The sequence below is a fragment of the Barbus barbus genome, assembly GCF_936440315.1.
Source record: "Barbus barbus genome assembly, chromosome: 24".
Lineage (NCBI taxonomy): Eukaryota > Metazoa > Chordata > Actinopteri > Cypriniformes > Cyprinidae > Barbus > Barbus barbus.
Genome location: NC_136752.1, coordinates 16,855,040 through 16,878,849, shown reverse-complemented (window position 1 = coordinate 16,878,849; position 23,810 = coordinate 16,855,040). Strand labels below are relative to the sequence as shown.

The 23,810-nt window shown below is 36.7% G+C and overlaps 1 protein-coding gene across 1 annotated transcript in view; it reads left to right on the top strand.

Annotated features, from left to right (window-relative positions):
• Positions 1-23,810, top strand: part of LOC306843927 (GDP-mannose 4,6 dehydratase-like) — a 67,491-nt gene that overhangs the window by 21,422 nt on the left and 22,259 nt on the right. The window contains exons 5-7 of the mRNA XM_079375664.1: positions 924-1,116; positions 1,204-1,308; positions 7,929-8,056. Of these exons, the coding sequence (XP_079231790.1) occupies positions 924-1,116; positions 1,204-1,308; positions 7,929-8,056 (426 nt within the window). The remainder of the gene's footprint in view (positions 1-923; positions 1,117-1,203; positions 1,309-7,928; positions 8,057-23,810) is intronic.

Sequence of the window (23,810 nt, the reverse complement as noted above, 5' to 3'; positions counted from 1 at the left end):
ATTGAGTATGTCTGAACTCGTTAAATTAGAGCAGAGATCTTCTTGCTCAGAAACACTGTGCAAAAATTCAGTTGCATGATGTAGCACCTCAAATTATTTGCAATGTTAAAGGAATAGCTCCTCCAAAAATTAACATTTATTTACTCACATTCATTCTGTGTACATGACTGAATACTACATACCTTTTGTCCATATAAATACAATTAACTTAAAGTTTTCAAAAGGATGCAAAGGCACAATGAAAGTGTTATAGAAGTTCATACGTCTTCTAAAGTCGTAGGATAGCAATTCATTAGGAACAGGCTGAAATTAAAATCATTGTCACTGAAAATCTTGCCGTCCATGCTTGTTCTCTTTCCTGCATTCATGAGAGATGTAACAATGACTGATTTGTGAACAAATTGTTGTTTTACATCTAATCTTTTTAGTGAATCAGTTAACAAAATCCTTTAAGGTTCAGATTTTTGGTTGATAGTCAGTTTTGTTTGTATAATCGTTTGAAATACACGGCAAAATCAAACTAGAGAGAATGCAACATTGTTAGATAATACTGTGTTTGATGGCTTGCAAATTATATGCAGTTATCCATATACAACATTTAGCTGTTTGACCCAGTTTACATGAGCTAGAAGACAAATCGTTTGATGCTCTGTGATTTCCAGTAACAGCAGAGCATTCAGCTCTATGCAAACAAAGACACTTGATATCAACCAAAGAGAAGATTCCTTCCCTCAGTTTAGAGCATTTTGCACTGAGTTTTATTACCAGGCAGTTACTTGTTTTCATATTTCCTTAAATTATGTTTATGTTGGCAACTTCTTGGCTTATGTTATTGAGTTATGTCATAAGACTGAATTGCATTTAGCCATTTACTTGTATACTTTGCATTTAAGTCTTACGCATAAATGCCTTGTGTTTGTCAGATCTCCTTTGACCTGGCTGAGTACACCGCAGACGTTGACGGGGTGGGGACCCTACGGCTGCTGGATGCAGTGAAGACCTGCGGTTTAACTGACACCGTTCGCTTCTACCAGGCCTCCACCAGCGAGCTCTACGGGAAAGTACAGGAAATTCCCCAGAAGGAGACCACACCATTTTACCCACGATCTCCTTATGGTCAGCATGCACACATCTAAAAACATGTTGTGTCTTTATATTTTTACGTTGTTATATTATTAATAATGCATATCTTTTTTCTCACAGGTGCTGCTAAACTCTATGCATACTGGATAGTGGTAAACTTCAGGGAAGCCTATAACCTCTTTGCTGTGAATGGGATCTTGTTCAATCATGAGAGTCCTAGAAGAGGTCAGATACACACCACAAACTTTCTTTTTCTTTTTTATTTATTTGGTTCTTCTAGTGCAGAGATACTGAGATTAATTTGCTTGGGGGCCTCTTTCTGGTAAAAGTATGCCTTATGTGCTTTAATTTTCATTTGGTTTTGAAAAATGTGCAGTAACCAACAGCCACTGCTATGAGTTAGACCTCATAATTTCTGTCACCTCATTCATCAAAATGGGCATAAGTTCTGGTCCGGTTTAACAACTCAACCTCCTTTTAATTTTCATAACAAAATAAAGAGTAATGAAGAGTAATTAATGAGTTTAAAAATGTAAATCTTGCATACAAATGCATTTATAATTCTTAAATGCTTCTAGTATGTTACAGGTTCACTCATAAAACAAAATTCTGTCATAATTTACTCACCCTCATGTCGAATGTTTGAATTTATTTCTTTTGTGGTACACAAAAGAAAGTATTTTAAATACCTTTCAAAAGGTATTCTTCCATTTGAAAAATTCAAAAGGTATTCTTCCATCCCATTCAAAAGTTTGGGGTCAGTAAGATTTGTTTTTGTGTTTGAAAGAAGTCTCTTATTCTCAACAGGGCTGTATTTATTTGAACAAAAATACAGTAAATACAGCAATGTTATGATATCTTAATGCAGTTTAAAAGAACAGATTTTTATTTTTATTATACTTTAAAAGTAATTTTAAGTTACCTGAATCAGCAGCCATTATTCCAGTCTTCAATGTCACGTGATCCTTTGGAAAATGCAGGTTTGCTGCTCAGGAAACATTTCTTCTTATTAAAGTTGAAATATAGACAGCTAAATTAAGTGTGGAAATCATGATTCAGTGTTTTTTTAGGATTCTTTGATAAACAGACTTATTTAATGCAGAGCAAGTCTTTTGTAGCAACATAAATGGTTTTGCTGACATTATAAAAGAATCAGTTTCTTTCAAAAGAAAACCTTACTGACCCCAAACTTTTCAACATAATGCAAAAAAAGTCAGCATAACACAGTGCTCACTACACATGCAAATATGTATTTTAAAGGGGTCATCGGATGCCCATTTTCCACAAGTTATGTTTTTTTTTAGGGTCTTAATGAAAAGTCTGTAACATAGTTTGGTTAGAATTACTCAATGGTAGGGTAAAACAACACCACTTTTTAACCTGTCAAAAACAGCTCTTTTCAGGGCAAGCTGTTTTCTTGCATGCGGCTTTAAATGCAGATGAGCTCGCCCCGCCCCTCTCTTCCGAGCCGCTCTCTGAGAGATGGTAAACTTTAGCCGCATTCATCGTGAAACTTGCTAAGTAGCACGTTATTAGGAAAGATGATTTGCAAAGATTCATTAAAAAAACCTTACACTCACTTATTCTGGAGGTGAAGCGGGATCACGAATGATTTGTGCGAAGATTCGTACACTTTGAGGTAGATTGGGGGTGCATTCCCTTCACAAACAAACGTAATCCACTGCGTCTTCAGGTGTCGGGAGTAAAGGATAACTGCTATGTTCATTATTACATCCAACAACAGAAAACCTCAATCGCTTAGGAGCCATTCTTGTCTACATATGCTCCGGCGGTGAAACAATATCGGACTGATGAAAACTCATTCAGGGCAGGTTTTAGGTAAGACACCAGTCCAATCTGTGCTGAAACGCTACTGTCAATCAAACAGTCGTGGGAGGGGCCTGTCTGTGTGACGTCACACAGACAGGCATCTGAGATCAGTTCGATTTGAGAAAGGGGAAATAATTTTATAAATAAAACAAAAAAAACACTTGGTAGATCTTTATCATTATAGGGTGGTTGTGTACACACATTGCCAACACACATTTCAGTTCAAACAGTTTGTAAAAGTGCATGTTGCATCCGATGACCCTTTTAAGGAAACAAATTTCAACTCATTTGTAGACTCCTCCACAACCAAAGGATGGATAACTGTAAAACAAATTCACCAGTCCTTTTTAGGCGTGAAGCTTTCATAGTTTGCGTAAATGACAAATATTTACTACTAGATTGAACCTCTGGAGTGTGAATGTTCCTCAAACGGTCTGTCAGTGCCTTGATGGCAATCTTGGCATGACAGAACTGTTTATGTTACAAGTGCATGGCCTGACACAGCAACTAGATCGCTCCCATTATAAGCGCTTAAAGTGTAGATATTTTCAGTGATTGTTTAATCACGTGACACCACAAAACTGTTACTCCCATTACAGTTTAATTTAATTTCTTATTCAGACAGAATCTGACTTATCTAGATGTCAAGATGGCTCACTAGGTTATGAGACATACAATAACAGCTCTGCAGACTACACTAAAGGAAGTGATGTAAGAGTTCAGGGAGCATGTTGTATGTGTGGCTAGACCCATTGTGATTGGTTTACGGGGGAGTATCATGACACAACATTTGGTAAAGGGTGCAGCCATGACATCTTCTCAACAACAAGAGTGTTGTTCTGTGCCCCCACCCACAATCCCAGAGCACAGGAAGAGCGGTTGTATCATTAGTGGCGTGGATTTTTAAGTCGGTGACACAAACATAGCCAACTAGACCGTAATCGCGTGTATAAATTGAAGGAAGACGATAAAAGAAGGGGGTACAGGGCTGGAGGAGGGTTAGAGATAGCTAGACAGGGAGAGAGATGGATGGGATGGTGTGAATAAAGCCAACTTCATTTCCTGTCCGATCTCAGTGGTAGCCTCCTCTCATTGGGCGGGCCGGCGATGATGAGTTAATCTGGTTTGGAATTCACTTTGGAATTTCAGCCGGTGTCCACTTTCACCAATAAACAAACTCACTCTGAAAGAGTTTACGAAATATGAGAAAAGAAAAATAATCTGTTGCAAATCTGCCACAGAGACGTCTTGGGTGTGTGCGCATATGAAAGCAGTTACACTTTGACACCTATTCAGATTCGTACGTCTAATAACAGTGTGTATTTGTAGACGAGAGAAACGGTCGTGCCAGTCAATCAGACGACTTCTGAGGGCTCCTCCATTACACGCTCATCTCTCGTCTTTTTGTTCGCTCACGTTCTCTCTTTCCTGTTGAAAGACGGGCGTTTTAAGAAGTTAAACCTCTCCAGGTGAGAAGGGCTGCACCTGTATGAAGGTGTCGATGGACCTCTAACCTATCGCAGACACACACACGCAAATTTGCACACTGCTGGATGAGCCGTGAGATGTTTTGCTCTTTCAGTCCTCGTCTACCCGCCTCACACACCTGTGTTTGTGTTGTCATGTTGTCACGGCAACAAAGAAGAGAAGTGAATGAGATGCTCCTTTAAAGTCTCAAATTAAACGTCACTCCTCACCTTGTATCTCTCTTGCTTTCTCTTTCTGTCCCCACATGCGCTCCCAAAAGCTGACATGGTTCGTTACTAGGGGCTCAATAAAAGTGTTTTCTGATTGCCTGTTTGGGCCAATAGTTCAGATTTCTACTTACTTGCCCATACATAATTATTTGTATTATGTTTTTATTTCATAAAAAATATTTTAAGACAAAATCCTTCTGTACACTACTTAAACCTGCAAACCATGATCAAAAAATTATTTGCAACATTAGTTTATCACATTTATTTATTTAAATTTTTTTAAATTTATTTTATAATATAATTTATTTATTTTATAATATCTTGTCTTATGTAACAACCCATGATTTTTCTGGTGTGCAGGGTTCAATGATTTTTTTTTTTTAAAGATAAAAAAAATTATATCATGTAATATATTATATAAAATAACTGTTATATTATATATTGTATTAAGAATATCATTATATATTTTACATTAATAATTTTTTTTACATGTATTTCAATTTATTTTACAATTTCGTATTAAAATATTTTTAAAAATATAATCAAACATTTTTTCCGGAATATAAATGTATTTTTTCATTAAGTGTACATTTTTCTTTACAAAGAAAAGTTTGAATAATATCTGGAAGTTATATTTTTATATCTTGGAGTTTTCTGTATGTAACTATTAGGGATGATGAGATTCAGTGATTCGCATCGGTGCATCGGCATAAAAGTTTGCGATGCATCGATTTTAAAAAAGTGCATTGGATACAAGTTGGCATTTGTATCGCAGTGCATTGTTTCTAACATATTTGCATCGGTAAAAAAACTATTTATTTATATATATTATTAGTAGATGCAATATACTTTTATTATTAAGAAAGTGACCGATGTTTTATATGTAGATTGATTTCTCCTCTCTAAACTGTTTCTCAAGCGCATTCTCTAATCACCACTGCTGCTATGAATATGATCACAACACTATGGAGACCGAGGAGTTAGAAGTCAGAAGGCACTTAAGTTAATTTATGATTTGCTGTCTGTCTGAACCAAATAAATAAATCCAAACTATCTGTACCATATTGAATTGCATCTTTTTTTTTTTTCATTACATCGTATTGCATTGAATCGCATTGTTGCAAATCGAAATCGGATCACACTGCATCGTAATAGGAGTGAATCATATCGAATTACATCTCTAGCTGCTTCATATGCATCTTGAGGCTATGTATCGAGATGCGTATCACATCGGCCTCAGCTATGGAGATGCACATCCCTAGTAACCATATTAAAAAACTCGTAAGATATAGCACTAAGAGATCGAGATAGCACTAACTTGTAAGATATCAGCAGGCCAACCATATTATTGAGCGCTCCTACTGTTTTTCAGGTTTGACACTGCAGCTTTGCCAGTTCTGAAAGAGAGCAGGGTGCTGTATGTTTTTGTCATTCATTTAAATGAACGTGGCAATCCGATGGTTGCGTGTACATCTGCATGAATGTGTGTTCAGACATGCGTCAAGAAACAGGAACAGGGCCTTGTACTGACAGTCGTTTTTTCACGTGCTGGAAATATCTGAGTGTCAGTGACTGATAGACCAGACATCTTGACTGCACTTTTTTTCCACCTGGTTTGGCAAGGCGTCTTTCCATCCATTAGAAATTTCGTCTAGATACTCAACGTTACCCTCGCTCATTATTCTTAAAATGTGCATTGACAGCGCCCGGGCACCTTCCGCTGCCAACACGCACACCTGCAGGTCTGCCGTGATCCCGTCTGCATAATCACGGTCTAAACCTGCCCTAAACTGGGTTGTTTTAGACTTGATGAGAGCGAGCTGCGGTCGACTTCCTGCGACTCTGCTCCTCGTCACAGCTTCCCACCGTGTGCTAAGAGACGGCCTAATTACACTCCGACTGGAAACAGGAGCCGGTGTGCGGAAATGGCCTGTCTTGGACTTTTAAACACACTTGCACACAGACGCATAGCCGACCCATTATTGTGGACCACGGTTTGGTCAATCGGCTTCGATGTACTTTTTTCCTCTCTTTTTTTCAAACGAGTGAACCTAAATCAGATCCTCGGGTCCCCCCCTGTGGCTTGTCTGTGACGACGGATTGACCTGGCTGTTTACAGTGTGGTATTTTAAACCGTTCTTCTCGTGCCAAGCTCACGCACCTGGTCATGAGCTGTGTTTAATACGGATTAGAAAGAGCCCTTTGTGATAGCAGCAAGCCTGCGCACGGGGGGCCCATGATGGACATCCTGTAAGTGGAAAGTGTCCACTTATGATTTTTTTTTTTTTTTTTTTTTTTATACACGTTTCAGTTCAGGTTACATTGCAGATCAGGGCTTAGCAATAAGATGACCCACTGGCCTAGGGCCACTGTTTTGGATAAGTGCTACAGTATATCTTACTTTTTTATTTTTTCAATCATGTACAAAAAATTTTATGCCTCAAACATAAACATTTTCTATGACATTTGGCAGACGGTTTTATTTGAAGTGAGTTATAGACATGTCATCAGTTCAGGTATTCTTTGGGAATCGAACCCATAACCATTTGCTGTTTAAGCTATGGGAACTAAATATTAAACCTTACAGCAGTTGTATATTTCTGATATATTTACAGTTATAAATGAACATGAAATGATAAATTAATGGGCGCAGAGCAAGAAATCTAGCCTTGCAGGGCAAGCAGAAAAAAAGTTTACGAAAGGTTTACGACCGCCCCAATTTTGTAGTTGACTTTTGTTTTGCAATTATAGGGCATGATCTTCCCGGCATTGCTGATTCTCTCCAGACAGTTTTTATAGCCAAAATCGCACACACATGCAGGCTTCAGCCCAAGTCAAGAGCGTAATAGTGGTCGTTCACTTATACACTTAAAGTAAGTGTGTTCCTGCTCTGACCCGGGCCTGATATTATAGACGGTGGAAGTTTTTGTCTAGAACTCCCACCTCTGTCTGATTCAAGCTATAGCACAACCCAGCAGGACATGAGAGCGTCCAAGGTTTCCCACAGATGAAGCATGTGTGTGTGTGCGTGTGTGTGTCTGGCAGCTCAGTAGGACTTTTTGGACGGGCTTACAGATTCTCTGGGGTGGTCCAGTGACTAGACAAGAGTCTGATTTTATCCCTGTGTGTGACTGTTAGTGTGTGTTTCTGCCTGTGTGTGTGCGAGAAGGACAGAGGGGGAGTGGGATCAAAAATGAATGAAATGGACGGGTACAAGAAAAGAATAAAGGACGAAAAAAATGAGAGCAAAAAAGAATGACAAGGCAGAATTAATGCTTCATACTAATTTTTAAAATCTGTGTATGCATGTTTTTCCAGGTTCGAATTTTGTAACTAGGAAGATCAGTCGCTCTGTGGCGAAGATCCATCTTGGGCAGTTGCAGTGCTTCAGTCTGGGAAATCTGGACTCCAAGCGAGACTGGGGCCATGCCAAAGATTATGTGGAGGTACTTGAACACACTCGTACATTTTGGTTCAATTCTGTTGAGGACGTACATACACATACGCTGTTTGCTTCCATGGTACATGTTGTACCAACCCATTGCCACGTTGTCTCTATGAGAGTGAACGCTACATTGAAATTTCAGCCCTGTATTTTGTTTTGAAATGTCAGGCCACTTTCAGAACTCTGAAACATCTACACCAAAGCTGATTTAGAATCACTTTAATTTAAACTAATCAGTTATTTTAACTTAATATTGATGATCAACATACTCTTTCAGCATAAGTTTAAAATAGGAAAATATATATATATATATTTATTTATTTTATTTTTATAAAATATCATATACAAATTATATATGTGTGTGTGTATGTATGTATGTGTGTATATATATGTGTGTGTGTGTGTGTATGTGTGTATGTATGTGTGTATATATGTTTGTGTGTGTGTGTGTGTGTGTGTGTGTGTATACACACACATATATATATATATATATATATATATATATATATATATATATATATATATATATATATATATATCCCAAATTGTTCTGTTGGCTGTGGAGTCAAGACATTTACAAATATGATTAAAAGATGAATATGAGACAAAACTACAGAATGTCACATTTTATTATTGAGTGATTCAACACACAGATGTTTTACCAGCTAAGAAGATCGGCACTTTTAGAGTTTCATCCCTCTATCTGACGTGAGCATAAGTATTTGAACAGTTGCCTCACAGGTCTTTCTAAGTGATCAGCTGTGTCCTGTTGCATTAATTCTTCAGATATTAAAAGCAGGGAATGTGTCGTATTAGTTATATCCATTACTTCTGCATTCTGAATCTTGCATTCGATGAAGATACACACAAACCAGGATGAAGATGAAGGAGCTGACTTTGAGAGAAAAGCAAGCAATTTGGATGCTAAAAGAAAAGAGGAAGTCAATTAGAGCTATAGCAAAAATAAAGGGCATGGAGAAATCAAGAGTTTGGAAACCACCAGCGACACCAGCAACCAACAACGACCTGATCGGCTGAGAAAACAACAGTAGTTGATGACAGACAAATCATAAAAGCTGTGAAAATTAACCATAAAAGACGACATGTCTGTAAAATCACCAACAACTTCCAGAAAGCTAGGGTGATGCTCTGACAATCTACTGTCCTCAGGAGAATTTGACACAGAATTACAGATGCTACACAGTAAGATGCAAAGCTCTGACCAACACCAAAAATAGAAAGGCAAGATTAGAGTTTGCAAAAAAGCACAAAGGTGAGCCAGAAGAGTTTTGGAACTGTGTTTATGGACCGATGAGACAAAGATGAACCTTTATCTAAGTGATGGGAAAGCAAAAATGTGGAGAAAAAAAGGGAACTGCAAATGATCCCAAGCATACAGCCTCATCTGTAAAGCATGGTGGAGGTGGTGTCATGGCATGGGCATGCATGACTGTCTCTGGAACAGGCCCTCTCAAATTTACTGATGACTTAATGTATGATGACAGTATCAGAATGAATTTGGAAGGGTACAAAACCATCTTGCCTACCAGTATTCAAGAAAATGCCACCAGATTCATTGGGAAGTGCTTCATATTGCATCAGGACAATGACCCAAAACACCCTGCCAGTTCAGTCAAGGAATTTATAAGGGCAAAGAAATGGAAAGTCTTAGATTGCCCAAGTCAATCTCCAGATTTAAATCCGATTGAACATGAATTTCACCAGCTGAAGAGGAGAGTAAAGGCAGAAACTCCCCAAAACAAACAACAATTGGAATTGGCTGCATTAAAGGCTGGGAAAAGTATTTCAAAGGATGAGACCAAGAGTCTGGTGATGTCTATGGGTCACAGACTCACTGCTGTGATTGTGCGCAAGGGATCTGCAACTAAATAATAGCTCACATCAATGAGTGGGATGAACTCTAAAAGTGCTGTTCTTTTTATTTGGTAAAACATGTATGTGTTGAATGGAAAGCCCATTTATTCAGCTTTCAGATTATGTATAAATCTCAATTTTGAAAAATTGTCACTTATGACTGGTTTTGTGGTCCAGGGTCACACATGTATATGTATATACATACATACGTACATACAGTTGTCAACATTTGAAGTGGATCAAATCCTTTCATTAAAGTTTCATTAAAGTCCTAAAACCAAAATGCATTCTTGTCTAAGGACAACTTTGATTAACTGTTTTGATCCACTTCAAATAATGTTGACTACTGTATATATATATATATATATATATATATATATATTGTTATTATATACATTTAATTATGGTTTAATTAATTCATATTATAATTAGTAATGACTGTATGTAAAATCTGATAAACCCTGAAAATCTCCATAAAATTATTCTAATTGTATGAAAACAGTACACATGCTTTGTATTAGTTGCATTGCAATAACACAATTATTCAAAATATGAGGTAGTTTTTTGTTTTGTTGACTCACCCTACTTTAAAAAGCTTAGTTGTGTGTGAGAATTCATTGCATTGGGGCTGCTGGATTGCATAATTACTTTCTTTTTCTCTGTTTATTTTTGTTTCTGTTGATGCAATGTGCATTCCTGTCTAATGGTGTGTCTGCGTTCTTAGTTTTTCCAAGCATTCCTATTTGTGGTAATGACAGATACAAAGTGTACATCAATTCCGGTGTCTTCTGTTGGTCCATTGGTCACATGTTATTGCTCCATAAACATGTCAACATGATGAAGATCTCAAAGTTCCTGATAAACTAAAGTCCAGAATGAGAGTGAAAGTGCATGAAATCATCAGCATCCTATTGACAAATGATTATTTCTGTCTAGAGGAGTAGCAATTTGCAGCTGCACTTCCGCCATTGCTGTCTGTTTATGCTGTTGTTATCTAAAATTAGTTTCACCTATTAAATCAAGTCCAACAAGGATCCCAAAGCAATTCCATTGGTATTAGATTGTGAAAATAAATGTTTTTCAATCATATTTTCATGATTTCTGTAGGATCATGTGACACTTAAGCCTTGAAAATTCAGCTTTGCCATCACAGGAATAAATTACATAAAAAATATATTGAATTCAAAACCAGGTATTTTAAATTGTAATAATATTTCACAATATTACAGTTTTACTCTATTTTTGGTGAGCCAAAGTGTTATCTTTCAAAAACATTTAAAATTCAAGCTGTGAGAGTTTTGGAGACTATGATTTGCACAGCTGTCAAGGCATTTTGCATATATCTTACAAAATTTAAGTAATGATAAAAGCATGCCTACTGTTTAAATTAAATATAGAAACAAGTTTGTTCATTAGTTTGCCTGAGTATGAAATTCTATGTTCTCATTTACAACTATTACAATAACTATTTATAACTATATATTCGGTTTGGCCTGCCATATGTAATATGGGTATTTTGACCTTGCACTTTCTTTTCAATTTGCTTGTAATTATCCTCTGAGTGCACAGCCGTGCTGTCGTGTTTATCCTGGATTAGAGAGACCTGTGTTCCTTTAGGTTTTTGCCAGAGTGGGAGCTTTAGGTTTGTGTGTGTGTGTGTGTGTGTGTGTGTGTGTGTGCACTCATGTGTGAGCTGCTTCAGGTTTCCTGTGGGAACGCTGGTATTCCAGGCGGCTGAATCATGCAGCCAGGTTTATGTGGCTCAGGACTGGGGCAGATTTCGGGAAATAGGACCAAAGCTGTGAGCTTGTGTATATTTGTGAGAGTTGTGCGTGTGTGTGTGGAGATGGAGTAGATCAGTGTGGTTCGCTACAGAAACAGTCCATGTACTCTACTTCATGTATTTTACCTCCAGGCAAAGTACAAAAATGTAAAAATCCTTTTGTGAGATCCATAGGTTTACATTTTTCCAGACAGACAGTATGTCAATCATCATTTGTTCGCATTGTTGATCTCTGTCCTGCACCTCTTGAAGGCCTCAACTCCATGATTCCTCCACATGCTATTTCAGTCAGTGAGAGACATGTTTCAAAGTGTGGGTTTTTTTGCCGTACACAGTGTAGATATGTTTTTGAACATGTCAAGCGCCATCAGTCACTCTTACGGTTTTAACTCGTGTAGCATTTTAACTTCAAAAGTATGATTTTTTTTTTTTTTTTTTATGTAATAATAAATAACTTTATTTAGCAATAATGATTTAAATCGATCAAAAGTTACAGTAAAGACATTTAAAATGTTTTCCTGTTCTTTTGAACTTTCTGTTGAATCCTGAAAACATTTTATTACTTTTTTCACAAAAATATTTAGCGGCACAACTTTTTTTATCATAGTAAATGATTATGCACCAAATAATAATATTAGAATGCTTTCTAAAGGATTGTGTGACACTGAAGAATGGAGTAATGGCTGCTAAAAATTCTATTGGCAGGAATAAATTACATTTTAAAATACATTAAAATAGAGAACAGCTATTTTAAATTATAATATTTCAGAGTATTAGTGTTTTTACTGTATTTTTGATCAAGCAAATGCAGCCTTGCTGAGTATAAAAGACTTCTTCCAAAAACATTAATAACAGCTCAAACTTTTGAACGGTAGTTTGTGAGATCAAAGCCTTTTCTATGCATGTCTCTGCTTTTTAGTTATAAGCGTACAGATACGACTCCATATAGTCGAGGCAGTGGGAGATCAACACTGTATGTTTGTGTAAACTCTTGAACCCGCGCACAGTTTTAATTGGTTCGCTGTTTGTATGACTTAATAAGCTGTTTGAAACTTGAAGCTTTATAGTTTTATGGAATTCAGACTTTCAGGCCTCCACTAAAAACATGCATAAAATCAGGGCGCAAATGAAGTGAAGTTCAAAGATTCCTGTGAAAACAGGCTGAGCTGATAGCACGTAACTCTCAATGGGGTCTTAGAGGTTGCTGATGTTTTTGTTATTTTTTAGACGATTTCACCTCAGATCACTTTGTTTCTCTAGCAACAAAATGAATTTGTCCTCATTCTCACCCCACGCATCCATCTGCATCGCCGACCAATCGTGTACTAAAGAGAACTTGGAGATGAATCAACTGGTCTTTATGAGAACCCAACGGCCAATCAAATCACTCATTAGCTCGGTGACCAAATGTACCTGCAATGACCCGTCACTGTGAGAGACTCTTATTTCATGGCCGTAATGCTTTGTGTGAAGACTGCGTAGCATTTTCCAAAAAGATTGTTTTCGGAGGGGACTGGGAAACCAGCTGGAACTTTTCGACCAATAGGACTTTCTCATTTTGTAGCACTTACACAATCTTTGGGTTTTAATGTGTTATGGGGACTTTCCATAAAAGTTATGATTTGTACAAACTGTAAATTTTGTCCCCTAAACCCAAGGAAATCATTGTACATTTTTACAACAACAAAAAAAGTAAAAATAATTTGGTGTGATTTCTAATCCGTTTTCCTCATTAGGACCAAAAAATGCGAACTTTGGTCCCCACAATGTAGGGTTTTCCTGGACCACACACACAAAAAACATATACATACATAGACACACACACACACACACATACTTGCTTGCAAATGTGATAATATTGCTACATTTCTAAAGTAAATTGAAATTTAAAGTATTTAAATAAATGCAGCCTTTTTGTAGAATTAGACATGTGTATATGTGTGTATATGTATGTGTGTGTGTGTGTGTGTGTATATATATATCTATATATATATATATATATATATATATATATATATATATATATATATATATATATATATATATATATATATATATATATATATATATATCAGAAAAAAAGTTATTATTAGTATAGTTTAATTTTAAGAGTAAAACCAAAGTCCAGTAGCAATGGCTCTAATATCTGTGTGAGTCAGGTATGTTTTGTGATTGATGATGGGTGTTGTAGGGGTTGGTAGGATTTGGAGGGGTATTTGGTATGAAGTGGCTGGTTTTGTGTATGAGTTTTTTTTTTTGTTTTTTTTTTGTTTTTTTTGGGTGGGGGTATGAGGTGAGGGCCTTAAACTCCAGTGGCCAGCATCCAGCAGAATAAATAAACACAGCTGCAAGCTGAGACCACCTTAATGTGTGTTTGTTTGTGTGTGTGTGTTTGCATGTGCGTGTGTGCGTTCATTCCCTCATTTCATGTGGGAGAACTTGGACTACAAGCATTAAAATCTGCTAACACACAGATACACGCACGTACACACACCCACAATATGTAAGGTGATATAGGGAAAGCGCTGATTTTAAGGTTGATTTAGCAGAGCATTTAACACAGGGCATTCCTGAACTTGTGTAAAGCTCTCTGTGCAGAGACGAGGTCATACGTGTCTGTGAGTGACTATTAGACTCCTCAATGTGTGTGAGACAGTGGCTTTGTGATGATGAATGTGAGTTTATTCCAATGTAAGACGTGTGTGTGTGTGTGTGTGTGTGTGTGTGTATGTGTATGTGTGTGTGTTTGTGCATCCGTGTGTGTGTGTGGCAGCTGGCTGTCTGTCTGATTGACATGGCTGAGCTCTTCCCCGCTGTGTTGAGGATGAAAGCAGATGCTCTCATTTCGTTCTGTCCCTTTTTTCTCCCCTCTTCACATGCCCTCTGTAACCAGAATCCTCAACTTTCAGCCTCTCACCGAGCTGAAGTTATGAGGGAGAGAGGGAGAGGGTGAGGGGAGATAAGGAAGGGAGGAAAAGAATTATTGAGTGGAGGAGAATCTTAGAAAGTGGATGAAAGAGATAAATTTTATCACATTGTTCTGTTATCATGCCTGTGTTTTGGCAGTGCAGTGCAGAAAATGAACATGCCAATACATCCTCAGTGAGTTAAGAAGCTCTTCTCTCTTTGGCTTTCTGTTGCTCATATGCATTCGGTCTATCAGGGTGTTTTTATCTTTTTAGTGGCTTTGTTCCACTAAAGGAATTTTAAGGCATCTTAGCCATGTTCCCGACTCGAAGGTTGTTACAAAAGGTTGTTTCCTAAACGCGATTCATCCTAAGACACTGAATTTTGTTCAAATTCTATGGTGGCTTTACATTTAAGGGCAGGAATCAACGGGGATTATATCATGAGAATGAGGCAATGAAAAATGTTTAGTGTAATTGTTAGTAATTCAAAACGATATTATTTTTTTTACTCACACTTTCACCTGTATTAGACTTTAGTGCTTTTTTCCACATAAATATTAGTCAAAAACATAACTAAACTAACTTAACTAAACTTTTTTTAAAAAAGAAGGCGATCTCAGAATGCATTGTGACAATTTCAGTTAAAAAATAAATCAAATATTAAGTGTTTTATTTATTTATTTTTGTCTTTTACGCTCACCAAGGCTGCATTTATTTGATCAAAAATACATTTTAGTTTATTTTAAAATGTACTTTATTTCTGTTTTGGCAAAGCTGAATTTCCAGCATCATTACTCCAGTCTTCAGCGTCACATGATCTTTCAGAAATCATTATAATATGCTGACTTGCTGCTCAAGAAACGTTTCTTATGCACAGTTAAAAGCAGTTGTGCTGCTAAATATGTTTCTGGAAAACATAATGCAATATTTTTAGGATTATTTGAATATAAAATTTAACAGAACAACATTTATTTGAAAATAAAAATCATAAATGCATTGTTTCTCAATTTTGATCAATTTAATGCATCTATTAATTTCTTTAAAAAAACAACTTTTGAATGCTAGTGTATATACAATAAAAATGTCAAAAATAATTGAAATTTAAAATGCAATATTTGTTTTGGTTGTTTATCATTATGCTTATCTATTTCATAATTAGCTTAGCAACATGCTAACGTCAAACTCTTAATTATAAGTCTAGTGGCCTGTGTGGAGTGCTATTTGTGTACTGCCCTTCTGCCTATGCAGAGCGTTCCAAATCGGTCATTTCTGAGGTTCCATTACAGTTAGAATGCTGCCTACATAGGCGGTAGGCAGAGAGACAGCTCACTAGGTTTTGGAATAAAACTTACACACGCACCGTTTCATTTGGAATTAATGGCTCCAGGGACGTATCCAGTCTAATGGTCTGCGGTCTGCTCATTCTCTGGAATAGATATGAAGACTCACCACGTCCATAATGCCTCTGTAATATCAGGCTCCCTCAGCTAACGTCTGTTTTCTCTTAGCATGGAGTCACACCCACACTCTCTCCATCCCAGACCTGGCTGACCCCTCAGTCACCTCTCACCTTGTCTTTTCTCACTGAGTTACAGACCTCCTATGTCGCTCCATTTTCTGTCCATTTCATTATTCTCTTGCGTAGTCAGCAGCCAAAGTCTGTCATTACAGTGGAGACACTGACACACGTACACACATGCATATTTATTCACACTCCATCATTCAGTGGAGTCACATATTTCCCCTGACAGCTTCTATATTAAGCACCCGAGTTTTTGTCTTTTGCAACATCGAGTCCAAATAAGTAAATCTAACCCTCTGTTGACTCACCACAGAAAGTAACGAGGGGTGTGTGCATGTGTGTTGGGCCATTCATGACTGTACCATGGTTTGCAACAGCCCACATTTTCCCACTTTCCTCCATGTTAGCACACCAGTTTTCCACACGGCCGGGTATAACCGTCACACAACATTACCGCAACGTTAATCCTCACAAAAAAGCTGCGTTAAACTTTCTGTGTTTTTGCTTTGTGTTCGCTGTCAAACAAAGTTACCCAGTTTTTGCTCTAACGGCAGATTGTAATAATAATACACACTGCTGTGACTACAGTTAAAGGGCTGTTTTAACCAAAAATTTAATTCTGTCATTGTTTTCAAACCCTAGTTCTTCTGTGGAAGTTTTGTCTATACAATGAAAGTTAGTGTAATGCTGTTGTTTTGGACCCCATTGACTTTCATTGAATGAACAGAAACACAAAGTCAAAAAGTTTTGGCATGACATCGTTTAAGTCTGTACGTGAGTTTTAAAATAATTTCTTCATATTTCTAAAGTCTGTATTATTTACGACTGTGCCGATGACAGTCATGTTCATACTGTGTTCCAGTATCATTGTCAGGGGAATTAGACATTAAAAGGGCAACAAGAGTGACTTGAAACATGTTTAAATAAGTCAAGTCCCACAGCAGTGCAGGTGTGAGTGTGTGTTTGTGTGTGAGACTCGAGACTCAAGACAGACCTTGTTTGTCCATTAGAGCGTGAGAGGAAGTCCAGACCACACCATCTCAAGTGATGCAAAGCTCTGATGTGTAAATGTGTGTGTGTGTGTTTGTGAGTTGAATTTACTTACTGGAAATGAAAATATCCCACATCTGTCACGTTATTCCACTCATAAATAATTAGTATTTGCTTTGTCTCTCACTTTCTCTCTCTCTTTTTTTTTTTTGCTTCTGTCTTCTGTCATGTTTCAGTATCTGTCACACCTGTTTCATGATTTATTTATCTAGAGTCACAAGTGCACACACACTTTCTTTTATATCTGTCATGAATTTTTAATAAGCAGGAAAGACCATTTATGCTGTACGTTATTGGGTGGAAAATTATTAGTGCACACAGGCACTTTTCTTTTGTAATGTTGGGGTTTGCCAGTAAAAACAACGGTTGTTAGGGCAGCATATGTCACATGGACACACATACACACTAAGTCACTCTTACTGAGTTTTGCTTTAAAAAGACTGGGGAAGAAGTGACACAGAAGAGAGATCCTGTGTGTTTGTGGTCAAGAGAAAAAGACCGTTTGCCAAATGGCATCTGTATGCAGAGAACAGTGTACCACTGTAACACATCATTTTGGAAACACTGAAGGAAAATAGTGTGTGTGTGTCCTGAGCGCTTGACCTGTCTTCTGTTGAATGGAAGATAAGTGTACTGCTTACTGTGTATATGCAGTGTATACTACATACTACTTTTTTAAAATAGTATATGAAATTAGTTCATAAAGTAGTATTTATCAATACTACTTTCTTTATAAACAATGATTAATATAGTCTACCATTCAAAAGTTTTGTCCGTAAGTTTAAAAAAATATATATAATATTTTAATAAGTCTGCAAGGATACATCAAATTGTTCAAAAGTTACAGTAAAGACATATAGTGTTGCAAATGTTTTCTCTTTCAATTAAATCCTGTTCTTTTGAACTTTCTAATTAGTATCTTGAAGTGTCTTGTATTAGTATCTTGATTTAATATCATAGTATCTTGAAAACAATGCAACACGGTTTCCACAAAAATAATTAAGCAGCATAACTGTTTTCAAAACTGAAAATAGCACCAAATGAACATATTTGAATGATTTCTGTAGGGTCATGTGACACTGAAGACTGTAATAGCTGCTAAATATTCAGCTGTCATCACATCAATAAATTACATTTTAACATATATGAAAATAGTAAAAAGATATTTTAAATTGTAAAACTATTTTAGCATATTACTTATTACAGTTTTTTATTAATCAAATTAAATCCAGCATTAGCAGTATGTATATATTATATTATATTATTATATTAAACAAAATAAATACCATAACAAACATGCGAGTTACCCAGAGCTGTGTGCATGTTTAATTTCTATAATCTGGTGAACAAATGTAGAATGTAATAAAACCTGTAGTAGCTCCTGCTGATCAGCCCACACTCACCGAAACAGGACAGCTCAGCTTTCTCCTTTGAGAGTGTGTGTGTGTGCTGTCCACATTTACACAGTCTGCTGTTGGGTCATCAGTCAGCTGTGGTAATCTTTGTGATGACAGGCACTGGCTTTAGCAAAGAATAGAGTTTCCATAGCAATACGTGACCACGTTAGCTATTTATCCAAAAATCTGATGGTGTGACGGACACAGGCGGCCATCAAACTATAGTGTCACGTTGGAGGAGGGAGACTTGTGGAGTCTCGGCATGCTATGTGTGTATTTGCGTTTGTGTGTGTGTAAACGTGTTTGTGCGCAAATGTATTTAGACATGTGGGTAATATCATTGCTCTGCTTTATGTCTGTCAGTGTGCCCGCCTCGAGAATTCAAAAGCATCCCTTCGGTTATCACAGGCTAATGTAACTGGCCATCCTTTGAGTGCCCGTGTGTGTATGTAAGGAAGTGATAAGTGACTTAATGAGTTTTCTTACCTTCTCACCCGTTGTATCTAATGGAGCATCTCACACACTTAACTGACATGTTTTAAATGATGCTTTCAGGACCCTGTCATCTTTCGTCACCTTTGTGTGTGCGTATAGGTTGTTAGGAGTGTGTTGCACGTCTGGGTTCAATAGTCCTCATGGAGTTGCTTGGGAAGTGAACATGATAGCCTTACTATATGAGCATGCACACAAACACACATTCACACACGTACGTCCTTACCCAACCCGATCTGACCTGGCCGATCCAGTCACCTCATCATCTGGTTCTGCTTTACCCCTCCCTTAGGGACAGGAAATAGTTGAAGAGCCATGTGTTTCCCTGGGGGCCACATTTCACAGGTGCACCACTGTTTGTCTCTTGCCTTTTACATTTGCCTTAAATAATAGAAATAACAAATATGGCCCTACCCGGAGAAACAGGACCCACACAGAGCTCCACACAGACCCCTGAACCTCCGCATTCAATCATGCATGTACTAGGGATGGGTATCGTTCAAAAATTTTCGATATCGATACTGATACAGATACCTTCAGTTCGATACAGGTTCCTAAACGATACTTTTTTCGATACCAATTTTATGAAATCAGTTTTAACAAGATTACATTATCTCAAAAAAACTTTTCTTTTCAGCTTGTTGACATTTATACAGACTCAAAGCCTCATCTCCTCAGCCACCGCACAAGGGAACAAAATATATCCAACACAATAAATCAGTGCAAATAATTTTAAGAAAGTTCAAATAGTTTTCAGTTTACACTTGTGCGTGCTCGTTTTAAAACGCATAGCTCAGACAGAATCATCATTTCTATTCATTTATTCTAGGTTGTTAAAGACTTCAAGAAATTGAAAATCTTTATCCACCCCATAAGTGGGTGTCTTATTTTCTTTCACCATGTGTTTTATTGTTATTAAATTATGGTGTACTATGTCTAATTATTTGAATGCATTAAAACAACTTATTTTATTCAAATGTATTCTAAAAATGTTTTATTTATTTATTTAATAGTTTTTTATTCTGAGTTATGTATTTGGTTTTCAAATGAAGGCATAAAAAAATTATTTAATTTATCTTTAAATTATTGAAAATCAAAGTTTATTTATTTATTTTGGCAAACAAAGGGGGTTTACTATTAAAATTAAAACATGGAAGATATGTTGTGTGATCATTACAAAAAAAAAAAAAAGTTTTAATAATTTTAATGGTAGCCTACAGTAGCAGTATGTACTGTCTGCTGAACAATAGTAATATATTTCGGCCGCGGTGTCTTCCAAGTTAAACCGAACTTTTATTTTGATGGGTTGCTGTAAATACCTTTACAGTTCTGTGTGTAGATGATATTACGCTAGTTTTACTCAAATCAAATGGTAAAATGTTCATGAAGTGACTCTCAGAGCAGTTCTGGAGATGTTGTTCATGTGTTTATGTCCTCATTTAGTGAGACGGCAGACGCTGAAATCACTGCGAGCGTCACACGCGTTTCAGTTTGTGTGATAAACAAAACGACGCGATATAGAGTACGCTTTCTAATCGCTCTCGCGGATGTCAAACACTGATCAATCTGCGTGTCCATCGTGTCGCTGTTTCTAGTCGAACACACCTAGTGCTGCAGGATTATTGGCTCACTGACGGTGATGAGATTAACCCCTTAGGTATCGAAATTTGGTACCGAACGACAAGACGTTTTTCGATACTCTGTGGTATCGAGGCAATTCGGTCGGTGCCTAAAAGTATCGAACTCGATACCCAGCCCTAGCATGCACACACACTTACTTCTGCACATCTGTCTGTCTGTCCATCTAAATATTTGTATAGCTTTCTGTCTGTCTGTCTGTGTATCTCGCTATTCGTTTGTCTGCCTAGCTGTTTCTGTTCTCTCTATCAGTTTGTCCATGTTCTATCTGTTTGTCCATCTATCTGTCTTATCTCTCTATTCACATACGTTTGTCTAGACGTTTGTCTGTCTGTCTCTCAATCCATTTGTTCATGTAATTCTGTCTATCGATCTATCGAGCTGGGTAGATTACTTAAAATTGCAGTCCATTACAGATTACATAATGAAAAATGTAGTTAGTAATGTAATCCAGATGACTTATTTTAAGTAATGTATTCTGACTACATTTTAGATTACTTTTTTTTTTTATCAAACTTATTTTAAACTTTCCATTAAATGTACCATGTTGATATAAAAAAAAAGCAAAGAGAAAGAAAATATATTCAATTTTTTGACACAAAATAAAAAGTGTTTCCAAATCTGGGCTTAATGTAGGAACTGCAGTGGGTTTGAGAGCTGATAAAAAGCTAATAATTAAATCATAAAAATGTGAACTAAATTATTTAAACACTCAAGCACTAAAAAGAGAAATATTTAATTTGTTTACCTGCATGTCAACATGACCATTCAGTGACATCAAATTGTAAACGTGAATGCGTTCTTATTGAAATATTAACTTCCTCAGAGATCGTAACGTGCACAATTATTTGTTTCATACATGGTCTAATTGCATAAGAGGTGTTTTCCCCCCAAATTCAGAAGCTTGATTTACAAATGTATTTACACAACATTTGTTAAAATAGTTAAAGCTAAATGGTATGATACACAGTAGGATTTTCAGAGAGGAAAATTTAAAAGAAGAATTAATAATACACTGCCATTGTGTGAATATGTAATCATGAAATCCATAAAAAGTAACTGCAATCTGATAAATGAGCATTATAAAATGTATTATACTGTAATTACACGTGCTTGATTCTTGGAATCTGAGTACGTAGTCCAGATTTTTCTTTTTTTGTCTTTGTATAATTCCTTTTTTTTTTCTTTTTTTTTTTTCTTTTTTTCACATACACACAGACATTGAATGAAAAGCAGTTCATCCACACACACACACACACACACACACACACACACTACACAGTAGTTTGAAGGGTCTGGTTGAGCCAGTGAAACTAGAGCACTATTTCATGTCACGTTTAAACATCTTAATGACACTGCAGTCTGCCATGCACCCCCCGCATTAATCATCTCTGCACTCTTACGTTACACACTTGCACGCACACACACAAACACACACTCATGCAGTATCCAGATGTGCGCGCTGATGCATTTGATTGGATAATAGGCTTGGAGGGACTGTTTAATGGTCAAAGTTTCTGCTTTAGGGTTTAGGGGTGAAAGGTCAAACACTGCTCTGCCCATTAAACCTGACCGGTGGGTGTGGGGGCGTGGGTGTGCACATCGGTGGGTGGCAGGATCCTCGATTCCTTGTAAATTCACCCACAGAGCAGGTTAAAGAACCCCTATTTTATTACACAATTAAACATTTTCATAGTTTGTAGCTTTACAGACAACCACACTCTGTATTTCTCTCTCATAATCCTTGCCATATTGATTTAACATCATATTATATTTGAACTGCCAAAAATTAGGTTCATGCGATATGAATACTCTCATACACATACGTAATCTGGACATTATCAGATATGACATGAGGGAAATAGAATGTTGTTTTTCTGTGGGTTTGTTGGGATGTTGACTAATGTCCCTCTTCTGGAGGAAGATAAAGTAGTTATTGAATCGTTGTTTGACAGGAGTGTTGTCACGCCAATACACTTCATTATTCTGTAAAAGTGTGTGTGACAGAGAGAGGGAGTGAGAGAATGCTAACATTTGTGTAAATGGCCTGAATGGTTCCTCTGTTTAAATCTCAGGAAATCAGTAGACACTGGCTGTTTGACTGAGTGAGTGCTTCCTGTCTCTACAGGAAGTGCTGGCTTTTAGAAGGAGGAGAGGTAATTTAAAACAAGAGTGTGAGTGTTTGTGTGAATGTGTTATCTGGATATCTTCGTGAGTGTGTGTGTATATATATGAGCTATGGGGGAGTGGGGTAAACTAAGCCACATTTCACTTAAGCTGTTCTCTAGGCAAGAAGGGAGAGGCAAAACTTGCATAACTAATTATAGTTCAGGATGTCTGCTTTCAACTGAAATTTGAAGAAAGCTCTCAACATAGGACCTCAACATAAAGTCGAGTCACACAACCTGTCCTGTCATGGGATAAATATGAAGATAAAGCCAATTTAATAAAAAAAATCATAATCTCCTTTCCAAAATTTTGCTTGCAATTATTTTATATTTTTATAAACCAACCAGGTAGAAGTTTTCATATTTAGAATATTTCAATGTAGTGAAACTTTTTTTTTTTTTTTTTTTTTTATCAGTTTGAAATAATGTTTGTTATTAGTAAAAGTATTTATTGCATTTGGAGTCAAAGCTCAGTATAAATATTACTGCCGTCTGACACACTTTACCCCACAGCTACTATTTTGGGGTGGGTGTTATTATTTCGTGGCTTATATTTAAATGATTAATACATTTTCAACATGCATGAGATATATTTTTTAGACCTGATTACATTTGCTTTGACAGAAAATTATTTTTACTTGCCATATAGAATATTTACTTTGCAAATGCAGTTTTATTTCACAGGCAGCTGTACATGATGGCCACTTTTTAAATATGTAATCACATGACACAAAATATACACAATTTATCAGAATAAGGGGGTGATAGCCTTTCGCACATCTTACCCCACTCTCCCCTACTTATCCATTTTTGTCTTGTGATCTTTTCCCAGAAAATTTCCAGATATTTTATTTGTTATTATTATTATTTGCAAATATACACTTTGGGCTTTTTCATTGCAGAAAATCCATATGTTTTGTG